At 39.7% G+C, this 19,809-nt stretch overlaps 1 protein-coding gene across 2 annotated transcripts in view; it reads left to right on the forward strand.

The window, feature by feature from the left end:
- Window positions 1-12,241, forward strand: part of SH2D1B (SH2 domain containing 1B) — a gene marked incomplete at its 5' end in the record, with an annotated part of 32,821 nt that extends 20,580 nt beyond the window's left edge. Inside the window, 3 exons of one of the 2 annotated variants that reach the window (XM_081224209.1) lie at window positions 7,137-7,200; window positions 9,441-9,606; window positions 11,307-12,241. In XM_081224209.1, coding sequence (XP_081080335.1) covers window positions 7,137-7,200; window positions 9,441-9,606; window positions 11,307-11,344 — 268 coding nt within the window. In that variant the 3' untranslated portion in view covers window positions 11,345-12,241. The remainder of the gene's footprint in view (window positions 1-7,136; window positions 7,201-9,440; window positions 9,607-11,306) is intronic. The other variant, XM_081224210.1, reaches the window with a different exon arrangement.
- Window positions 12,242-19,809: the final 7,568 nt, after the last annotated feature.

Here is a 19,809-nt window from a genome sequence, read left to right on the forward strand (position 1 = left end):
TACAATTGTTATATATTCTTCTTGAATTGATCCCTTGATCATTATGTAGTGTCCTTCTTTGTCTCTTGTAATAGTCTTTATTTAAAGTCTATTTTGTCTGATATGAGAATTGCTACTCCAGCTTTCTTTTGATTTCCAATGGCATGGAATATCTTTTTTCATCCCCTCATTTTCAGTCTGTATGCGTCCCTAAGTCTGAAGTGGGTCTCTTGTAGACAGCATATATATGGGGCTTGTTTTTGTATCCTTTCAGCCAGTCTATGTCTTTTGGTTGGAGCATTTAATCCATTTACGTTTAAGGTAATTATCGATATGTACATTCTTATTACCATTTTTGTAATTGTTTTGGGTTTGTTTTTGTAGGTCTTTTCCTTTTCTTGTGTTTCCTGCCTAGAGAAATTCATTTAACATTTGATGCAAAGCTGGTCTGGTGATGCTGAATTCTCTTAACTTTTGCTTGTCTGTAAAGGTTTTAGTTTCTCCGTCGAATCTGAATGAGATCCTGATGGGTAGAGTAATCTTGGTTGTAGGTTTTTCTCTTTCATCACTTTAAATATGTCCTGCCACTCCCTCCTGCCTTGCAGTTTCTGCTGAAAGATCAGCTGTTAACTTTATGGGGATTCCCCTGTGTGTTATTTGTTGCTTTTCCCTTGTTGCTTTTAATATTTTTTCTTTTTACTTAATTTTTGATAGTTTGATTAATATGTGTCTTGGCGGTTTTCTCCTTGGATTTATCCTGTATGGGACTCTCTGCATTTTCTGTACTTGATTGATTATTTCCTGTCTCATGTTAGGGAGGTTTTCAACTATTATCTCTTTAAATATTTTCTCAGATGCTTTCTTTCTCTCTTCTTCTTCTGGGACCCCTGTAATTTGAATGTTTGTACATTTAATGCAGTCCAAGAGGTCTCTGAGACTGTCCTCAATTCTTTTTATTCTTTTTTTCTTTATTCTGCCTTGTGGTAGTTATTTTCAGTATTTTATCTTCCAGGTCACTTATCTGTTCTTCTTCAGTTATTCTGTTATTCATTCCTCCTAGAGAATTTTTAATTTCATTTATTGTGTTGTTCATCACTGTTTGTTTGCTCTTTAGTTCTTCCAGGTCCTTGTTAAACGTTTCTTGTATTTTCTCCATTCTATTTCCAAGATTTTGGATCATCTTTACTATCATTATTCTGAATCCTTTTTTCAGGTAGACTGCCTATTTCCTCTTCATTTGTTTGGTTTGGTGGGTTTTTACCTTGCTCCTTCATCTGCTGCATATTTCTCTGTCTTCTCATTTTGTTTAACTTACTGTGTTTAGGGTCTCCATTTCTTAGGCTGCATGTTCGTAATTCCTGTTGTTTTGGTGTCTGCCCCCAGTGAGTGAGGTTGGTTCAGTGGGTTGTGTAGACTTCCTGATGGAGGGGACTGGTGCCTGTGTTCTGGTGGGTGGGTCTGGATCTTGTCTTTCTGGTGGGCAGGGCCACATCCAGTGGTGTGTTTTGGGTTGTCTGTGAAGTTAGTATGATTTTAGGCAGCCTCTCTGCCAATGGGTTGGGTTGTGTTCCTGTCCTGCTAGTTGTTTGGCATGGGACGTCCAGCACTGGAGCTTGTTGGCCATTAGGTGGAGCTGGGTCTTGATGTTGAGACAGAGATTTCTGGGAGAGCTCTCGCCGATGGGCAGGAGGTCTCTGGTAGCCCAATGTCCTGAACTTGGCTCTCCCACCTCTGAGGCTCAGGCCTGACACCAAGCCGGAGCACCAAGACCCTGTCAGCCACATGGCTCAGAAGAAGAGGGAGAAAAAAAGAAGGAAAAATAATAATAAATAAATAAATTATTAATATAAAAAATGTTTTAAATAATAATTTTTAAAAAAGAAAAGAGCAACCAAACCAATAAACAAATCCACCAACGATAACAAGTGCTAAAAACTATACTAAGATAAACATAAAAATCAGAAACAAATCAGTTGCAGACAGCAAACCCCAAACCCCACAGTTTCCTCCAAAGTCCACCGCCTCAATTTTGGGACAATTCGTTGTCTATTCAGGTATTCCACAGATGCAAGGTATATCAAATTGACTGTGGGGATTTAATCCGCTGCTCCAGAGGCTGCATGGAAAAATTTCCCTTTCTCTTCTTTGTTCACACAGCTCCTGGTGTTCAGCTTTGGTTTTAGCCCCACCTCTGCACACAGGTCACCCTCAGGCATCTGTTCCCACCCAGAGAGTACAGGGTTAAAGCAGAGGCTGATTAGGGGGCTCTTGCTCACTCAGGCCAGGGGGAGGGAATGGTACAGTAGTTATAATTGGAATGTGGGGTGAGCCTGCAGTGGCAGAGGCTGGTGTGACATTGCAACAGCCTGAGGCACACCATGTGTTCTCCCGGGGAACCAGTCCCTGGATCACAGAACTCTGGCAGTGGTGTGTTGCACAGGCTCCTGGGGGGAGGTTGTGGATAGTGACCTGTGCTTGCACACAGGCTTCTTGGTGGCTGCAGCAGCAGCCTTAGCATTTCATTCCTGTCTCTGGGGTCCGAGCTGATAGCTGCAGCTCACACCCATCTCTGGAGCTCATTTAGGTGGTGCTCTGACTTCTGTGGGCAGTGAAGGAATCCCCTCTCCTCATGCACCCCGAAACAATGGTCTCTTGCCTCTTAGGCAGGTCCAGACTTTTTCCCAGACTCTCTCCTGGCTAGCTGTGGTGCACTAGCTCCCTTCAGGCTGTGTTCATGCAGCCAACCCCAGTCCTCTCCCTGGGATCTCACCTCTGAAGCCTGAGCCTCAGCTCTCAGCCCCTGCCCACCCCAGCAGGTGAGCAGACAAGCCTCTCAGGCTGGTGAGTGCTGGTCAGCTCTGATCCTCTGTGCAGGAAGCTCTCCACTTTGCCCTCTGCACCCCTGTTGCTTTGCTCTCCTCCATGGCTCTGAAGCTTCCCCCTGCCACCCATCCCCTGTCTCCACCAGTGAAGGGGCTTCCTATTATGTGGAAACTTTTCCTACTTCACAGCTCCCTCCCATCCTTATTCTTTTATCTCTGTTTTTTTCTTTTTTTTCTTTTGCCCTACCCAGGTATGTGGGGATTTTCTTGCCTTTTGGGAAGTCGGAGGTCTTCTGCCAGCGTTCAGTAGATGTTCTGTAGGAGCTGTTCCACATGTAGATGTATTTTTGTTATATTTGTGGGGAGGAAGGTGATATCCACATCTTACTCCGCCATCTTGAAGGTCCCCTGGCTATCTATTTTACGTTTGGTAGTGTATATATGTCAATGCTATTCTCACTTCACCCCAACTTCCCTTCCCCCCTCCCTGCATCCTCAAGTCCATTCTCTATGTCTGCATCTTTATTCCTGCCCTGCCACTAGGTTCATCAGTACTGTTTTTTTTAGATTCCATATACATGTGTTAGCATACAGTACTTGTTTTTCTCTTTCTGATTTATTTCACTCTCACTATCTTAATTATAGCTTTATAAGAAGACTTAAGACTTGAGCACCCCACTGCATGCACACACACACACATACACACACAGACACACACACAGACACACACACACCAGTTTTATTTTTCTTTTTCAAAATTGACTAGACCAGATTTTTATGCAGAGGAGTGACATGATCTGACTCACAGTTTTTAAAAGGAGCACCCTGGCTGTTGTGTAAAGAATAATAATGACATCAGAGAGAGAGGAAAAATTGCTAGAATTATGTCCTTGAATAGATGAAAACGGATGGCAACCAGTGGAAATAAGAGGGATTAGCTTTGCAGAGCAGCATGCAAAGTTCAACTACGGTAATAAAGGCAGAGTCTATGTGTGTAGATGCTATTATGCTATTATGGTGATGGGAATCTGGAGATTCTCTTCTGATTGTTTTAATCTTTTTGGTGAAATCATCAGTTAAGAATGAGACATTGAAGTTTTAAGAAGAAAGGAAATGGTGTAGAATCATTGTTGAGGAGAATAGGAAAATAATTGATCACCTGGAGGCATTAAGAGCCCACTTGAGGTTTGTGGTCATTCATTTAAAGAGAGAACAGTGAACATGGCCGTGTCTCCCAACCACATACAGCTGTAGAGATTCGGGCTTAATCAGGATTCTGCTAATTAAGGAAATAAAGTGAAAGATGATAAAGGAGTTGAAGGGAGTGATTGTAATGGTTGACAAGCAATCTAAACTGGGTAAAGAAGGGAGTGAAGACATGTGAGTGAGAACACTGAAAAGTGGTAGGATCAATGGATTGGAAAGTCTATGGGGTCAAGGGAATGTTGCGGAAGGGATCTGGAAAGGCGGGAAGCAGGAGAAAGAGTGGGATGCATGAAATTCACATTATGAGAGGGTTGCCCATAGTGGCAATTGCAAGGTCAAAGTTATGAGTGGGGCTGGCTTCATGGTGTGCAACCTTATGCAGCCACCCAAGGCCTTATACACTCAGAGGGCCCTGCACTTGGTTTACTGTTCTGCTGTCACCATCTCAAAATTCCTAATAATTTTTTAAGAGGGGTGTTAAATTTTCATTTTTTTCTATAGGCCCCACAAATTATGTAGCCAGTCCTGGTTGTGAACATGGGAGTGAGAAGGCGATGTAGGTGGAAGACAAGATTATTGAAGGAGAGGAATTCGAGGAACTGAGAAATTGGGATGTTAAAAGATAATCTACATGTGAATTGAAATTGCCAACAATTTAGTCAGGAATAGTACTGAAGACAGTGACAGTGAGCTAGGAGCTAAATCCTGGAGAAACCAGTCGCAGTAACACAGAGCTGAAGAGCTGTCAGCATAGTGACATCTTGATTGGGTAGGAGGTGATATAATCTACATGAAGCTCAAAGCTGAGGGTTTGGAGACAGGAAACAACACTGAAGAGCTGCAAAAGCAAGAACACGGGCCTCCCCTCCAGGCCTGCAGTGAGGAGAGAGCAGCAGTTAGGAGAGAGCAGCAGCCTTTTAGTGGGGTCCCGGGGAAGCAGTGTCGGTGGGACAGAGCCAGGTTTCCCTTAGAGTGAGAAGGTGACAGGGATGATTAGAGAATAGGTTGAAGACATAGAAGACTTTGATGATGGCAGACATTGTGTGCTAGAGAACACATGGAAGGATTTCAGGAGCTGGGGAGAGGACACAATACAGGCTGTACAGAGCCTTGTAGGATTAGAAAACAGGAGAAAAGATATCCTGAGAGACTGGGGTTCTTGCAATGACTAACAAACAGGGATAAAGGGCATGATGAGATTAGCCCAGTGGATGCCAGGCAGAGGGTGGAGACAAGACTGCGAGTGCTGGGGGATAAAGAGGGGCTCCCTCGTCACCGTGGTGACAGGGGCAGAAGGCCCAGGGGAAACATGGTCTTTATAACTGCCTTGAGTGTAAATGCACACTGAAAAATCATGTACCTTTTAAAAGTTTTATAAGTGGCATCTATAAAATAATAATTAGAATAGGAGGCATTACAATAAGTCTTTATGTTGACCCAATAATATTGCTGTTGTATAGATACTAATCTCACTGCTTTGTAATCTCTTACAGCATTTTTTGGGGTAAACATTCCAAAATAAATGCATATAGGTATCACAAGATCAGTAAATCAATTTCTTGTAAAGCATCACTGCAATGTGGCTTATTTCATTAAAAATACTTTGCAAAGAATAAGACTATATTTGAGCAATGTCTGTCTTTCTAACTTGAAGTATATGGCTTTTGGATTAATTAATATAGAACCTCCGTTTGTTTTATTCTTTCAAACTCCTCTAGTAAAGATTTTCTTAGGCTGATAATACAACAATGTAATTAAAACTAAAGTCATTTATTTAAGAATTTAACTTAGGCTATATGATAGTTGAGTTTCAAGAAACCATGTGAGCAACCAAAAGCAACGTATGGACCTTGTTTGGATCCCGATTTGAATAATACTTCTGTGAAAAGACACTTGTGAGACCTCTTCCCAGACCGTGGAATACTTTAATTTGTCACATATAGACAAGGATTCATGTAAAAACTTTTTGTTGCTTGTCATGTGATTTAAAGACACCCACTAGCTTCTTCTGGCCTCAGGAAACCCCACAAAAAGGATTGGGATTTGAAGTCAATTGTCAAAGCCGCCAGACAATCAGCAATGACATCTCCTGTACCTTAAAGCTATAGCTATCTGCCTTCCCAATTCAGTCAAAAGATGGGTCATCTGATTCTTTGGCATGGGTGCAAGTGAAGGGGTGAGGACCGATCAGTCAGATAATTTGAACTTCATGTCAATGTTGTTCATCCTCAGTTTTTACATTTTAATATTTCTTTGGAATCAGAACATAGTTAACAGTTGATAGAGACATTTAATGTATGCGTTTTTCTCCTCAAAAGCTATTATTAAATTGACTGTATCCTACAATTGACGACATCTTGGAATTGAAGAAATATGGTAATGTACGTTATTTCCTGTTTTGGAAATTGCTCAGTTGAGTCTGTTATCTAAATTCCAGTTAGATTACTTACCCAGTGGCTCCTGTTCCAGTGAGGAGCAAGAGCACAATACATCACTTCCTTGCACAAAATTCCCAACCTTCTCTATTTTAGTTACATTAACTATCTCTAACGAGGTCAATGACCTGTCACTTAATAAACAACACAGGAATGGCTTGATGGTGTTTTTTTTTTTTTTTTTTTTTTCTTTTTGCGGTATGCGGGCCTCTCACCGCTGCGGCCTCTCCCGCTGCGGAGCACAGGCTCCGGACGCGCAGGCCCAGCGGCCATGGCTCACGGGCCCAGCCGCTCCGCGGCACATGGGATCCTCCCAGACCGGGGCACGAACCCGCATCCCCTGCATCGGCAGGCGGACTCTCAACCACTGCGCCACCAGGGAGGCCCTTGATGGTGTTTTGTATGTTGTATCAACTTAGGGCTAAGTGAAAAAACTAGAGAGAAATACCAAGACAATGGAAACTGTAAAAGTTCTTCCTTATTCTCTTTGCCACAGCCCAGATGTCCACCACAGAATAAAGGTCTCCATTTTAAAACCTCTCTTTCAAATTCCCACAGATGAGAAGGCCTGAAAATGATCAGTTTCTTTTTGGGATCCAAGATTGACAAAGACATTGCACACAAAATACAGTGGAAGGTGTTACCTGGATTTGCATATAAGAACACTGTGATTCACACAGTTATCTTTCCACAGGTTTAAAAATTTGGTCTACACATACCGAATCTTCAAAGAGAAACATGGGTATTACAATATACAGGTAAGAACATACAAGAACTCCTATAACAAAAACAACACAGGTTGGGGGGAGAAAAACCTGAGAACATCTCCTGAGATGCCATGAAGAGGCATTCTAAACAGGGAAGCACTGTGGAGAGTTAGAATCAGATCAGTAGTTGACCTTGTTTTTCTTTCAGAGAAATAGGAATGCACTAGAGTTGGGTTCCATTTTCAAGAAAAACAAGGCTGTTGTTCAAAAGTGTAGAGGCACAAAGTTCCTCCAGGGGTCAAATATACCAACCTGAACTCCATATAAGACTACTGTCAAATTATAAGACTAAACAACGAACAAGATGAGTGGAAAGAGAAGGTGGGGAGAGGTCCGAATGTTTAAGAAGTCAACATTCGGGGACACCATAGCTGAATGAAAATGCAAAGAGGAGCATCAGTCAACTGGTAATTTAGGGATTTCTTTAATGTTTCTGGTTTACTGTGAGCTAAGCAGAAAAACCTTTTTTCTTTTGAAGTTACTTCTCTGGTAGGAAATAGAGTATAATAAATGTCATTGAATCTTTAATTACTAACATAGACTCCTGAAATAATCTTTCTGAAACACTTGCATAAAGGTTAAGCAGATTTTTTTACTGCAGGATTTCTCAGAATCTTCAATATGCTAATGTTCATTGTGACTATCTAAAAGAGATTAGAATATACAATGATCCCCAGACACACACACACACACACACACACACACACACACACGTAATTTTTCTTTTGCCACAAAGGACATTATTGAGGCAACTGACAAAATCTGCATCAGGTCTGTAGATTAGTAATAGTATTGCATCAAGATTAATTTCCTCATAGGGAGGGTTGGAGGGAGACACAAAAGGGAGGAGATATGGGGATATATGTATATGTATAGTTGATTCACTTTGTTATAAAGCAGAAACTGGCACACAATTGTAAAGCAATTATACTCCAATAAAGACGTTAAAAAAAAAAAGTTCCCTATAATGGCCATTGATATACAAAACTGTCTTTGGTCAGGTCTGTTCATTTAGTTAGAAGTGTACCTGAAAAAAAACAAAAAAGGATTAATTTCCTCATTTTAGTGTGGATATGTAATGTTCTTGCTTTTTAGGAAATACAAAGTATTTAGGGTCAAAGGGATATCATGTCAGCAACTTACTCTCATAATTTTTTTAAAAAAAGAATACATATATGTATACATATATATTTAGAAAGAGAGAATGAAAGGCAAATACCATAAAATGTTAACATTTGGGGTATGGGTGAAGGTTATATATGGAAATTAAAAAATATTTTTGCAGCTTTTAAAGCAACATATTTAAAACATTTATTTCTTTGCTGCACATATTTTGGGAAATTCTGGATAATTCCTTAATACCCCGTTTTGTCTCTTGTCTGAACAAAACAGAGAGGCATCCAAATCAGTTATAACAGACACAGAGGGGCATTTCATTGAGGAGCAGCTCTGTATCAGGGCCTGTGCTGGATGCTACCTTGGGCTGAAGTGAGAGCCTTTCGTGGAGCCGACTTCCATGTCAGCCGGCATCTCTGTCATGGAGGTTAACCACGCCCCAGGTCACAGAGCCTTCCTGTCACCACCCCTCTATAGAACAACACTGTGGTCCTAAGAGAACCACAGCGATCATTAAGAAAATCAAATACATAAGAGCCAAGGAAGCCCTTGTGTTTTTAAATTATTTCTATAAGATTATATTAGAAAATTGTACTTGGTTTGTAGGTGGTAAAGAGAAAACAACTATTCACAATTTACCTGAGTCATGTTGACATCCCCATTTTCAATTTAAATCGGGACTTTTTTTGTCTTGTTTTCCTCTTATGGAGAGTCTGAATTCATCAAGTATGTAAGTTGCAAATTCTGCATTTCCCATCAGAAGTCCTCCCATATTAGTCCCCTACACTCTGACATAAGCTCTTAGAGGGGTACGCTCCACAGTGTACCTACAAGAACTGTTCCCAAATTGCCAAGAATGGGGGCTCATTCGATACTGCAGACTGAGGTGGGGACCTTTGATTGTTAATCTTCTTTACTCAGAGTAGCTCAAGTCAGAATTCCGTTTTAAAAAGGAGGGTTTCTGGTTATTGCGTACGGTGTGAGCTCCCACACAAGAAGTGTCGGCCACCTGTTTTCAATTCACCGCTCAGAGGCAGCCCTGAAAACCACTGTTTTGAGAAGTGTCATCTTTCACACACAATTGCACGATGATGAGTGATCTTGCATTTTTGCAGACCGTGGAAGGCGCTCAAAGACAGCTCTTTCCAAACCTAGAGGAACTGATCTCCAAGTTCGAAAAACCAAATCAAGGGCTGGTGGTTCACCTTTTAAGGCCAATAAAGAGAACCTCTCCCTGCCTGAGATGGAGAAGATCGAAGATAGAGCTGGATGGTATTTATGGTAAAAATACTTTCACACGGGTGCCAGACAGGAACCTTAGTCCCATTTCCACCACTGGCCTACTTTGCAGAACCGATACAGATAATTTCCCCTTTCTATGATGTTAGCTCTAAAAAGCTTCATCCTACGAAGAGCACTTTCCATTTTGTTGGAAAGTGGTGCCTTCGAGCTCCTGGAGGTGGCAAACACATAGAGCTCTCTGTGCTTGGACAGCCCGGGGAGCAAGAGTGATTCCTGAGCGCTCTCCAAGAGCTGACTTCAGACTCATTCTGTGACCTTGTGCAAACAACACAGGTTTGGGAATAGATGGCCAACGAGCAGAATTTTCAAATGAGAAAATTGCTTCAACCCTCTCCCCAAGCCTCATCCTGTTACATTTTGCTCAATATTTGCTAAGCATTCATTTATATAGTGTTAGGGGAATAATTATTTCAGATACACCCCAAAAGTTATTAAGCCATGGTGGAAAAGGAGAGATGGTCAGTAAATCTGAGTGAGGAGAATCCAGATCATATCCCAAGCAGCTACTCTTGCTTACATCCCTGCAAGTCTGCTCCCAGAAGAGAATCTAGTATCTGTCAGCTACAACATAGTTCGAATTTAACTCAGACTTCCTGAGACATTTACAGTTTAACCCTGTCTTCTCAAGGTGGGATGTGTGGTGATAGCCCCATGAAAGGGATTTCAGTCATCAGTGGGTAGGTGATGGGGATGGGAGCAGAAGTGCAAGCTAGGGAGAAGGGTGCAGGACAGAGAGTTCGGGGGAGCCTGCGATCACTCCACACCCATTGTACTCTGTCTATAGCAAAGTTGCCCTTTAGACTGCCAGAGCAAACTTCTCACCTCCCCAACAAGACTAAGCGTGGCTTTTTAATTATGGAAAAAAAACCAAAAAACCCTCCTCTACCATTTTCTCTGTCCCCCTTCTGCCACGTAGAGGAGTGTGCACCCAGAGGAGAAGCAACCCATGCACCCGCTTCCTATAGGTTCAGCTGCAGATGTAGTCCCACGGCCATTTTCTACCATAACTTATAGATTTTGAAGGTGTGGTTCCTGTTCCCAACTAGGTTTTAAAGCATGGTTGGGTCTTCCCTGAACCCTCCACAGCACGTAGAAGAATAAAAGGGGGCAGAGTAGAAACCGAGGGATGTACCTGTGCTGCAGTCCTCAGGCAAACCCAGATGAGTTGCTCAGGATGCTTGGGGTGGTGGTAGTATTTGTCTCAGTGATGATAAAATAACCACAAATTCCAACAGGAGAACCCTTTAGAGTTCGTCCCCAAGAACTGGGCGAGAGTCTCGCCATACCAGTTGTCCATGCTTGGTCAGCCTTGGCAGAGCAAGCTCCCAAATCCTCAGCTACCAAAGTAGGAACTTCCTCCCATTCGCTCATCTTCTTCCTCCCTTTCCCTTGGCCTCCTTAGAACAAGCCTTAGGTGTTCTCACTCTGAGGGAGGCACAGGTGTTCTGCTGGTGAGTGGAGGCATCTGGTCCTGGAAACTCTGATGTTCGACTTATAAACAGACCCCCTATTTTGCCAGGAGAGCTCCCTGTGGTACCCCAGCCCTTGAAGGTGTCACTTTGATGTGGCATCAAGATCACCCTCTGCCTGGGGAGAAGTCTTTCCCTTGACGGGTGTTGGTCAGTGTGACGCCTGGGTGTTGAGCCTCATGGCTGGTCTTCTGCTTTTTTTTTCCCCAGAGAACAGTAACAGCGATTACGTGGATGTCTTGCCTTGAAGATAAGGAGACTGGACAAAGCACTTATAGAAGAGATGGGGTGATAGCTCTCACCAGTAACCCTGCTTCTCCTGCAGGTGTAGGTCTGCAAGGCCAAACTCTAGGGGACAATTCAGACTCTCCTGGTATGAGTGACTGTCCACCAGTCTCAGAGAAATCACTCCCCCTGCCCCACCTCCCATGCATACACCTTGAGCAGCTTCAAAACCCCTTTTCCCCTCTCACTCTTCTTTCTTGCAATAGGACAGCCTGAACCTATTCTTGACTTGTTAAAGGTGCCACCACTACATCACAGTTGACGTGCCCCTTTCAACCACGTGACCAGAGGGGAGAGAAGAGAGAGCGCTGGCTGCTAGTTAGAAGCCTGAGTTCCAGTCCTGGCTCTGTGACTGCGGACAAACCTCTTCCTCCTTCTCTGTTTCTTCATCTATAAAACAAGTGTCTAAGCAGAAGGGTACACAATGCCCCAGCCTCTCTGCTGAGCCTGGTTATGTCCAGTGGAGTTGGGGAACCCTGGAGTGATGGACAAGTATACAGCATCAGCAAGAGATTAGGATCCCAGCCCTCCCAAAACAGCCAACACATTCTCTGCACCTGCCTGTGCTGCTCTTGGTCATGGTGGGAGCCCTGACCCACTCATGCACACTTCTCCCTTCTGCCTGGGCTACTCGCCTTCTTTCTAATCTTGATCCCTGCCAAATATTGCCCTGGAGACACTTCCTCTCTGATTCTGCCTAATTTCATTTATGCACTAACCACTTCAGCAGCAGGGATGTGGTTTTGCATTGTGGTACGTGCGGGGATATTGAAGGTGTGATTCCTGTTCCCAACTAAGTTTTAAAGCATGGTTGGGTCTTCCCTGAACCCTCCACAGCACGTAGCAATGCATGCTGCACAGAGCTGTGCCCCATTCAGAGACATTACTGACTAGAAGCTCATTCCTGAAGGGTTTGTCGCCTTGGTTCTAAGGCCCTTTGAATTTTTCTGCTAGTTCACATTTTAAATTAAGACCTGATTAGTGTGGAATGTACCAAATTCTATGCCCATTCTATCACCCATCTTCAAACCGTAGTGATTCATTTCACCCCACTAGCCTTACCTTTTAAAGTTATTAAAGAGAGGAACTTAGATCTCTAGGAAACATGAGCAGACATTGTGGCTGGAATCCGAGCCATTCTGACTTTCGGGTCACAGCAAACCATAGTAGAGAAGAAGTGCACTGTAGCCATATTCAGAGAGCTGAGGGGGCCAAATCCTTCTGGTTGGTTCGGTAAAGCAAACCTGCTCTCCAGGGTCCTGGGCCTTTGATCCTTTCTCCATGGTACAAAGAAGCATGTTCCAGTTGTCAGAGCCTGCAGCAATCCGTGGCACAGAAAATATATTCAGTGAATATTTCTTAAATAAATGACTGAATAAATCAATATACATAAAATGTGGCCATTTATTCTGGATAGCAGAGATTTGTTTGAACTTTATACATTTCAAAATCCAGTAGAACGTGACTATTAATTCAAGACCTTTCAGTTATAACTCTCATGGAAGTGATCTCCTTTTTTCTGAGCAGCTATGTGTAGCACCTTACATGATGCTTGGTCCCAGTGGGTTTTCAGCATATATTTCAAACGAAGCAAGCCACATTTAATAGCTGATGTGGATGTCATGCTATAGTTCCCTGAAATTTAGAAGACCCTGAACAGGTTATATGAAGAACAGCTGAAAGTTCTGAGTATGTGGGACTGGATGAGGGAAAACTTAAACTAAAGCAGTCGTTTCAAGTGTTTGAAGTGCCGTTCTGTGAAAGAGCATTAAGATTCACTGGGTACAATGCCAGACAGCAGAGTTCAGACCAATGGCTGGGTGTTTATAGGAGGGCAGTTTTAGCCAAATATAAGAAAGAACTCTGAACCCACTGGAGCTATCCTACATTCAAACAGTCCTCCCTCTGCTGTGGTCCAAGTGACTTAGGTATGGAGAGTAGAGTTAATCACATTCCTTTCTTCATAACTCATTACCACCATCACACAAGACTCTTGTTTTATTTCATTTTTCTTCCCTTCATCCCTAATTCCCATTTCAATGGAACGAGCTCTGTACTATTTGATACATGCCCTTGGTATGTATGCACCCTTGTAGAATATACAGAATTGGTTGTGACTATATATATCTTTTACACTTACGTGCATGATATGGTGCTATTGCTCCAATTCTGTTATTACTTTTTTTCACTCAATAGTATGTTTAGTTCTATTCCATATTGTTGAGTGTACATCTAACCCAGTGCCTCTAACTGACGCATGGTATTCCACAGCGTGCATCCACCACATTTTGCTTCCCTCTAGAGATAGAGATCTCTAAGTTGGTTCCAAATGCCTGCTACCAAGAACAACACTGTGATGAGCAACCTTGAGCAAGTCTCTTTATGGAAGTGTAAAAGACTTCCTCTGGATTATATGGGTGGGTCATAAAGTGTACTCAGATTTAATTATGATGTAATCAAGCCCATTAAGTGCTTTTTTTGCCTTATGCTTTGTGCTTTTTGATCCTTGTTTTACAAGCCCTTCCGCACTCCAAGATCGTGGAAAAAAAAATATCCTACATTTTCTCCTACTGACTTTATACTTTTACACTCTGCAGTTAGGGTTTTAAAGATGGCAAGGACTTTTGTCTTTTTCACTGGCATATATCCAGCATCTAGAAAGGTCCTTCACCCATAGTAGATGCTCAATAAATATTTATTGAATAAATGATTAATCTGGGGTTAACCTTTGTTCATGGTGAGAGGTGAGAATCCAGCTTTGTATTTTTCCATATATATTTAAGTGGTTTCTGATTTCAACCCGCTTAATAATTCATTTTCCCCCTTCTGACTTATGGCGTCTCCTTTATATCACAACTGTTCTAATACTCTGGCTTTTAATTGTCTGGTAGGATAAGCACTCTCCCTTATTTTTTAAAACCAATTTAGCTGTTTGTGGACCTTGATTCCTCCACATACATTTTAGAATAAATAAGTTTCTCAAAACGTCTTCCTGGAATTTTGTGTAAAGTTGCAATGAATTTGTAGAGTAATTAGGGGAGAACTGATATTCTTGTGATGTTTTCTCATGCATAAACATGCTACATCTATTTTGTCAGGCCATCTTTTTTGGTTTTTAATGCAATCATAAATTTTCATTACAGAAGTCTTGTATATTCTGTTAGTTTAATTGCTAACTATTTTTAGTTGTTATAAATTTAAGTCGTATGTTTTATTACATTTCTTTTTTTCCTTTTGATTTGAGGTTTCTCTTTATTTTTTTTTTAATTGGGGTATAGTTGCTTTACAGTGTTGTGTTAATTTCAGCTGTACAGCGAAGCGAATCAGCTATATGTATACATATATCCCCTCTTTTTGGGATTTCCTTCCTATTTAGGTCACCACAGAGCATTGAGTAGAGTTCCCTGTAGACTACAGCAGTAGCAAACTGTTTATGCTCTGATTAGATCTACTGGTTTATCTGTTGATTTTATTGTAAATTAGATTGTAAATTCCATGTAAATGATTTTGTCAGCTATAAATGATAGAATTTTGTTCTTCTCCCTTTCATCAGTTATACATTTTATTTATTTTCTATGTTTACTTGGTTGGCTAGAACCTCTGGTATACATTAAATACTAGCCATGAAGGTGGACATTCTTATGTTGTTCCCATATTATATGAAATGCTTAGAAATTTCCCCATTTAAGCACAATGATTGTTGCAGCATTTAAGAAGGCTATTTTAGTTTTTATCAGAAATGTTTTGAAATTTATTAAATGATTTGTTTCTGTATCTACTGAGATAGTCACATTCCTTTAATCTTCATTCCATTATAGAGGTAAATTACATTAATTAAATTTCTAATATTATACCATCCTTGCATTGCTTAACTTGATCACGTTACATTATTTTTAATAGACTGTTGGATTCAGTAAGTTAGTATTTCATTTAAGATTTTTGCATTAAAACTCGTAAACCAAACAGAACTATAATTTGCTGAATCATGGTTATACTAACCAGATCAATATAAAGTGAATTAAGGAGTCTTTCTCTTTTTTCTATTATTTTTTGACAGCTTTGTAAGGTACGGATTATCTGTTGATTGAAAGCTCATTAATACTCTCTTGTAAAACTGAGTTTGAAGTTCTGGTGAAGAAGGAGAGGGTGTCTTTTATTACTATTTAAATATCTTTTTTTTTTTTTTTACAAAATTTACAGAGTTTTATTAAGTGTCAGACACATGCATTATATCTCACACATGTTAAAATTTGTATTTGAACCCCAAATTTATTTTATTAAGAATTTCTCCCCCAGAGCTCTCATGTGAGCTATAGTTGGTCCCATAGGAAGAAGAACAACAATAAAGACTTTAATGGGGAAGTTTATTTACAAATATATGTTTTTTAAAACATAGTCTGATGAGAGGGAATTAAACATATAATTTTTATTACAACTGGTTTGTGCAGCAAAAGAACTTGCTTATTACTCTCTTTAATGCATATTGGTTTATTCAATTATTTTGCCAAATTTGGTATTCTTTATTTTTCCAAGAATTTATCCATTTTGTCTAAGTTTTCTAAAGTATTAGCATATAGTTAATAATACTATTTTATTATTTTTAAGAATATGTTGTGACAGTCATCATATCTCCTTCTTCACTCTGTATCTTATTTGCATCTTACTCTTTTTACTAATCAATTTTATGCATCTTAAATGGTCCTTTCAAAGTCAGCTTTTAGCTTTAATATTTTTTGTTATTGTTTTTAGATTGCTATTCTCTATTTCATTGACTTTTATTCTCATTTTTGAGCTTATTTGGCTTATTTTCAATATTTATTGTTTTCTAATAAATATACTTAAAGCTATGAATTTATCTCATAGTACTACTTTAGCTATACCCTACAAATTTTAACATGGTATTTATTGCTGTTCAGATCAAAGTATTTTTAATCCCTGTAAAGATGCCCTCTTCAATCCAAAGAGAATTTAGTAGTTTGTAATTATTTTCAAACATGTACAGTACTTTAGTTTTCACTTTAATACAGATTCCAAACTATACAGCATTAAAGTTAGATAGCATAGATTGACTTGATGAGGCTTCCTTGGTGACCTAGTATATGTGAACATTACATTTGTTTGGAAGAAATGTTTTTTTCTACCCATTTTAAAGCTCACTCTCTTCACCACTGCCACCAATGTATTCAAGATTATAGATCATATAAACCAAAACTTTTATATTTTTTCTTATTTTTCATTTATTTGACCTATCAAAGAGAAATAAGTCTCTCATTTTAACCCAATATATAATAGAGTTTAGCTTTCTAATTACAATAGTTGTACAGATTTGTCTTCATAGTTCCGCCATTCTTGTTTTAACCATTTTGAGGTTATATTTTTAGGTGTGTATCTTTTTATAATTATTTCATCATCTTAATATCTTTCTTTTATGAAGGGTTTCTCTTTGTCTCATAAATTTATGCCTTTAGGGACTTCCCTGGTGGTGCAGTGGTTAAGAATCCGCCTGCCAATGCAGGGGACACAGATTCAAGCTCTGATCTGGGAAGATCTCACATCCCACAGAGCAACTAAACCTGTGCTCCACAACTACTGAGCCTGCGCTCTATAGCCCGCGAGCCATACCTATGGAAGCCCGCGTGCCTAGAGCTCATGCTCTGCAACAAGAGAAGCCACTGTGATGAGATGCCTGCTTACCAAAACGAAGAGTAGCCCCCACTCTCTGCAACTAGAGAAAGCCTGCATGCAGGAATGAATACTCAACGCAGCCAAAAAATAAATTAATTTAAAAAATTAATTTATGCCTTTAATTTTATTTTATCATATTAAAATTGCTATCCTGACTTTCTTTTTTTAATTTAATTTTATTATTTTTATACAGCAGCTTCTTACTTGTTATCAATTTTATACATATTAGTGTATATATATCAATCCCAATCTCCCAATTCATACCACCACCACCACCACCACCCTCCTCCCACCCCATTTTCCCACCTTGGTGTCCATACGTTTGTTCTCTACATCTGTGTCTCTATTTTTGCCTTGCAAACTTGTTCATCTGTACCATTTTTCTAGATTCCACATATATGTGTTAATATACGATATTTGTTTTTCTCTTTCTGACTTACATCACTCTGTAGGACAGTCTCTAGGTCCATCCACGTCTCTACAAATGACCCAATTTCGTTCCTTTTTATGGCTGAGTACTATTCCATTGTGTATATGTACAAAATCTTCTTTATCCATTCATTTGTCGATGGGCATTTACGTTGCTTCCATGACCTGATTATTGTAAATAGTGCTGCAATGAACACTGGGGTGCATGTGACTGTTTGAATTGTGGTTTTCTCTGGGTATATGCCCAGTAGTGGGATTGCTGGGTCATATGGTAATTCTATTTTCAGTTTTTTAAGGAAACTTCATACTGTTCTCCATAGTGGCTGTATCAATTTTCATTCCCACCAACAGTGCAAGAGGGTTCCCTTTTCTCCACACCCTCTCCAGAATTTGTTGTTTGTAGATTTTCGGATGATGCCCATTCTGAATGGTGTGAGGTGATACCTCATTGTAGGTTTGATTTGCATTTCTCTAATAATTAGTGATTTTGAGCAGCTTTTCATGCGTCTCTTGGCCATCTGTATGTCTTCTTTGGAGAAATGTCTGTTTAGGTCTTCTGCCCATTTTTTGACTGGGTTGTTTGTTTTTTTAATATTGAGCTGCATGAGCGGTTTATATATTTTAGAGATTAATTCTTTGTCCATTGATTCATTTGCAAATATTTTCTCCCATTTTCAGGGCTGTCTTTTCATCTTGTTTATAGTTTCCTTTGCTGTGCAAAAGCTTTTAAGGTTCACTAGGTGCCATTTGTTTATTTTTATTTTTATTTCCATTACTCTAGGAGGAGGGTCAAAAAAGATCTTGCTGTGCTTTATGTCAAAGAGTCTTCTTCCTATGTTTCCTCTAAGAGTTTTATAGTGTCTGGTCTTACATTTAGGTCTTTAATCCATTTTGAGTTTATTTTTGTGTATGGTGTTAGGGACTGTTCTAATTTCATTCTTTTACAGAGAGCTGTCCAGTTTTCCCAGCACCACTTATTGAAGAGGCTGTCTTTTCTCCATTGTATATCTTTGCCTCCTTAGTCATAGATTACTTGACCATAGGTGTGTGGCTTTATCTCTGGGCTTTCTATCCTGTTCCATTGATCTATATGTCTGTTTTTCTGCAAGTACCATATTGTCTTGATTACTGTAGCTTTCTAGTACAGGCTGAAGTCAAGGAGTCTGATTCCTCCAGCTTCATTTTTTTCCCTCAAGATTGTTTTGGCTATTTGGGGTCTTTTGTGTCTCCATACAAATTTTAAGATTGTTTTGTTCTAGTTCTGTAAAAATTGCCATTGGTAATTTGATAGGGATTGCATTGAATCTGTAGATTGTTTTGGGTACTATAGTCATTTTCACAATATTGATTCTTCCAATCCAAGGATATGGTATATCTCTCCATCTGTTTGTGTCATCTTTAATTTCTTTCATCAGTGTTTTATAGTTTTCTGAGTGCAGGTCTTTTACCTCCTTAGGTAGATTTATTCCTAGTATTTTATTCTTTTTGTTGCAATGGTGAATGGGATTGTCTCCTTAATTTCTCTTTCTGATTTTTGGTTGTTAGTGTATAGGAATGCAAGAGATTTCTGTGCATTAATTTTGTATCCTGCAACTTTACCAAATTTATTGATTAGATCTAGTAGTTTTCTGGTGACATCTTTAAGATTATCTATGTATAGTATCATGTCATTTGCACATAGTGACAGTGTTACTTTTTTTTGATTACCTTTTATTTATTTATTTATTTTTAACATCTTTGAGTATAATTGCTTTACAATTGTGTATTAGTTTCTGCTTTATAACAAAGTGAATCAGATATACATGTACATATATCCCCTATCTCCTCCCTCTTGTGTCTCCCTTCCACCCTCCCTATCCCACCCAATATATATACTTCTTCTTTTCCAATTTGTATTCTCTTTATTTCTTTTTCTTCTCTGATTGCTGTGGCTAGGACTTCCAATACTATGTTGAATAATAGTGGCGAAAGTGGACATCCTTGTCTTGTTCCTGATCTTAGAGGAAATGCTTTCAGTTTTTCACCATTGAGAATGGTGTTTGTTGTGGGTTTGTCATATATGGCCTTTATGATGTTGAGGTAGGTTCCCTCTGTGCTCATTTTCTGGAGAGTTTTTATCATAAATGGGTGAATTTTGTCAAAAGCTTTTTCTGCATCTATTGAGATGATCATATGGTTTTTATTCTTCATTTGTTAATATGGTGTATCACATTGATTGATGTACAGTGAAGAATTCTTTCATCCCTGGGATAAATCCCACTTGATCATGATGTATGATCCTTTTAATGTGTTGTTGTATTCTGTTTGCTAGTAT

The sequence above is a fragment of the Mesoplodon bidens genome, assembly GCF_964165515.1.
Source record: "Mesoplodon bidens genome assembly, chromosome: 2".
NCBI classification, from domain to species: Eukaryota; Metazoa; Chordata; class Mammalia; order Artiodactyla; family Ziphiidae; genus Mesoplodon; species Mesoplodon bidens.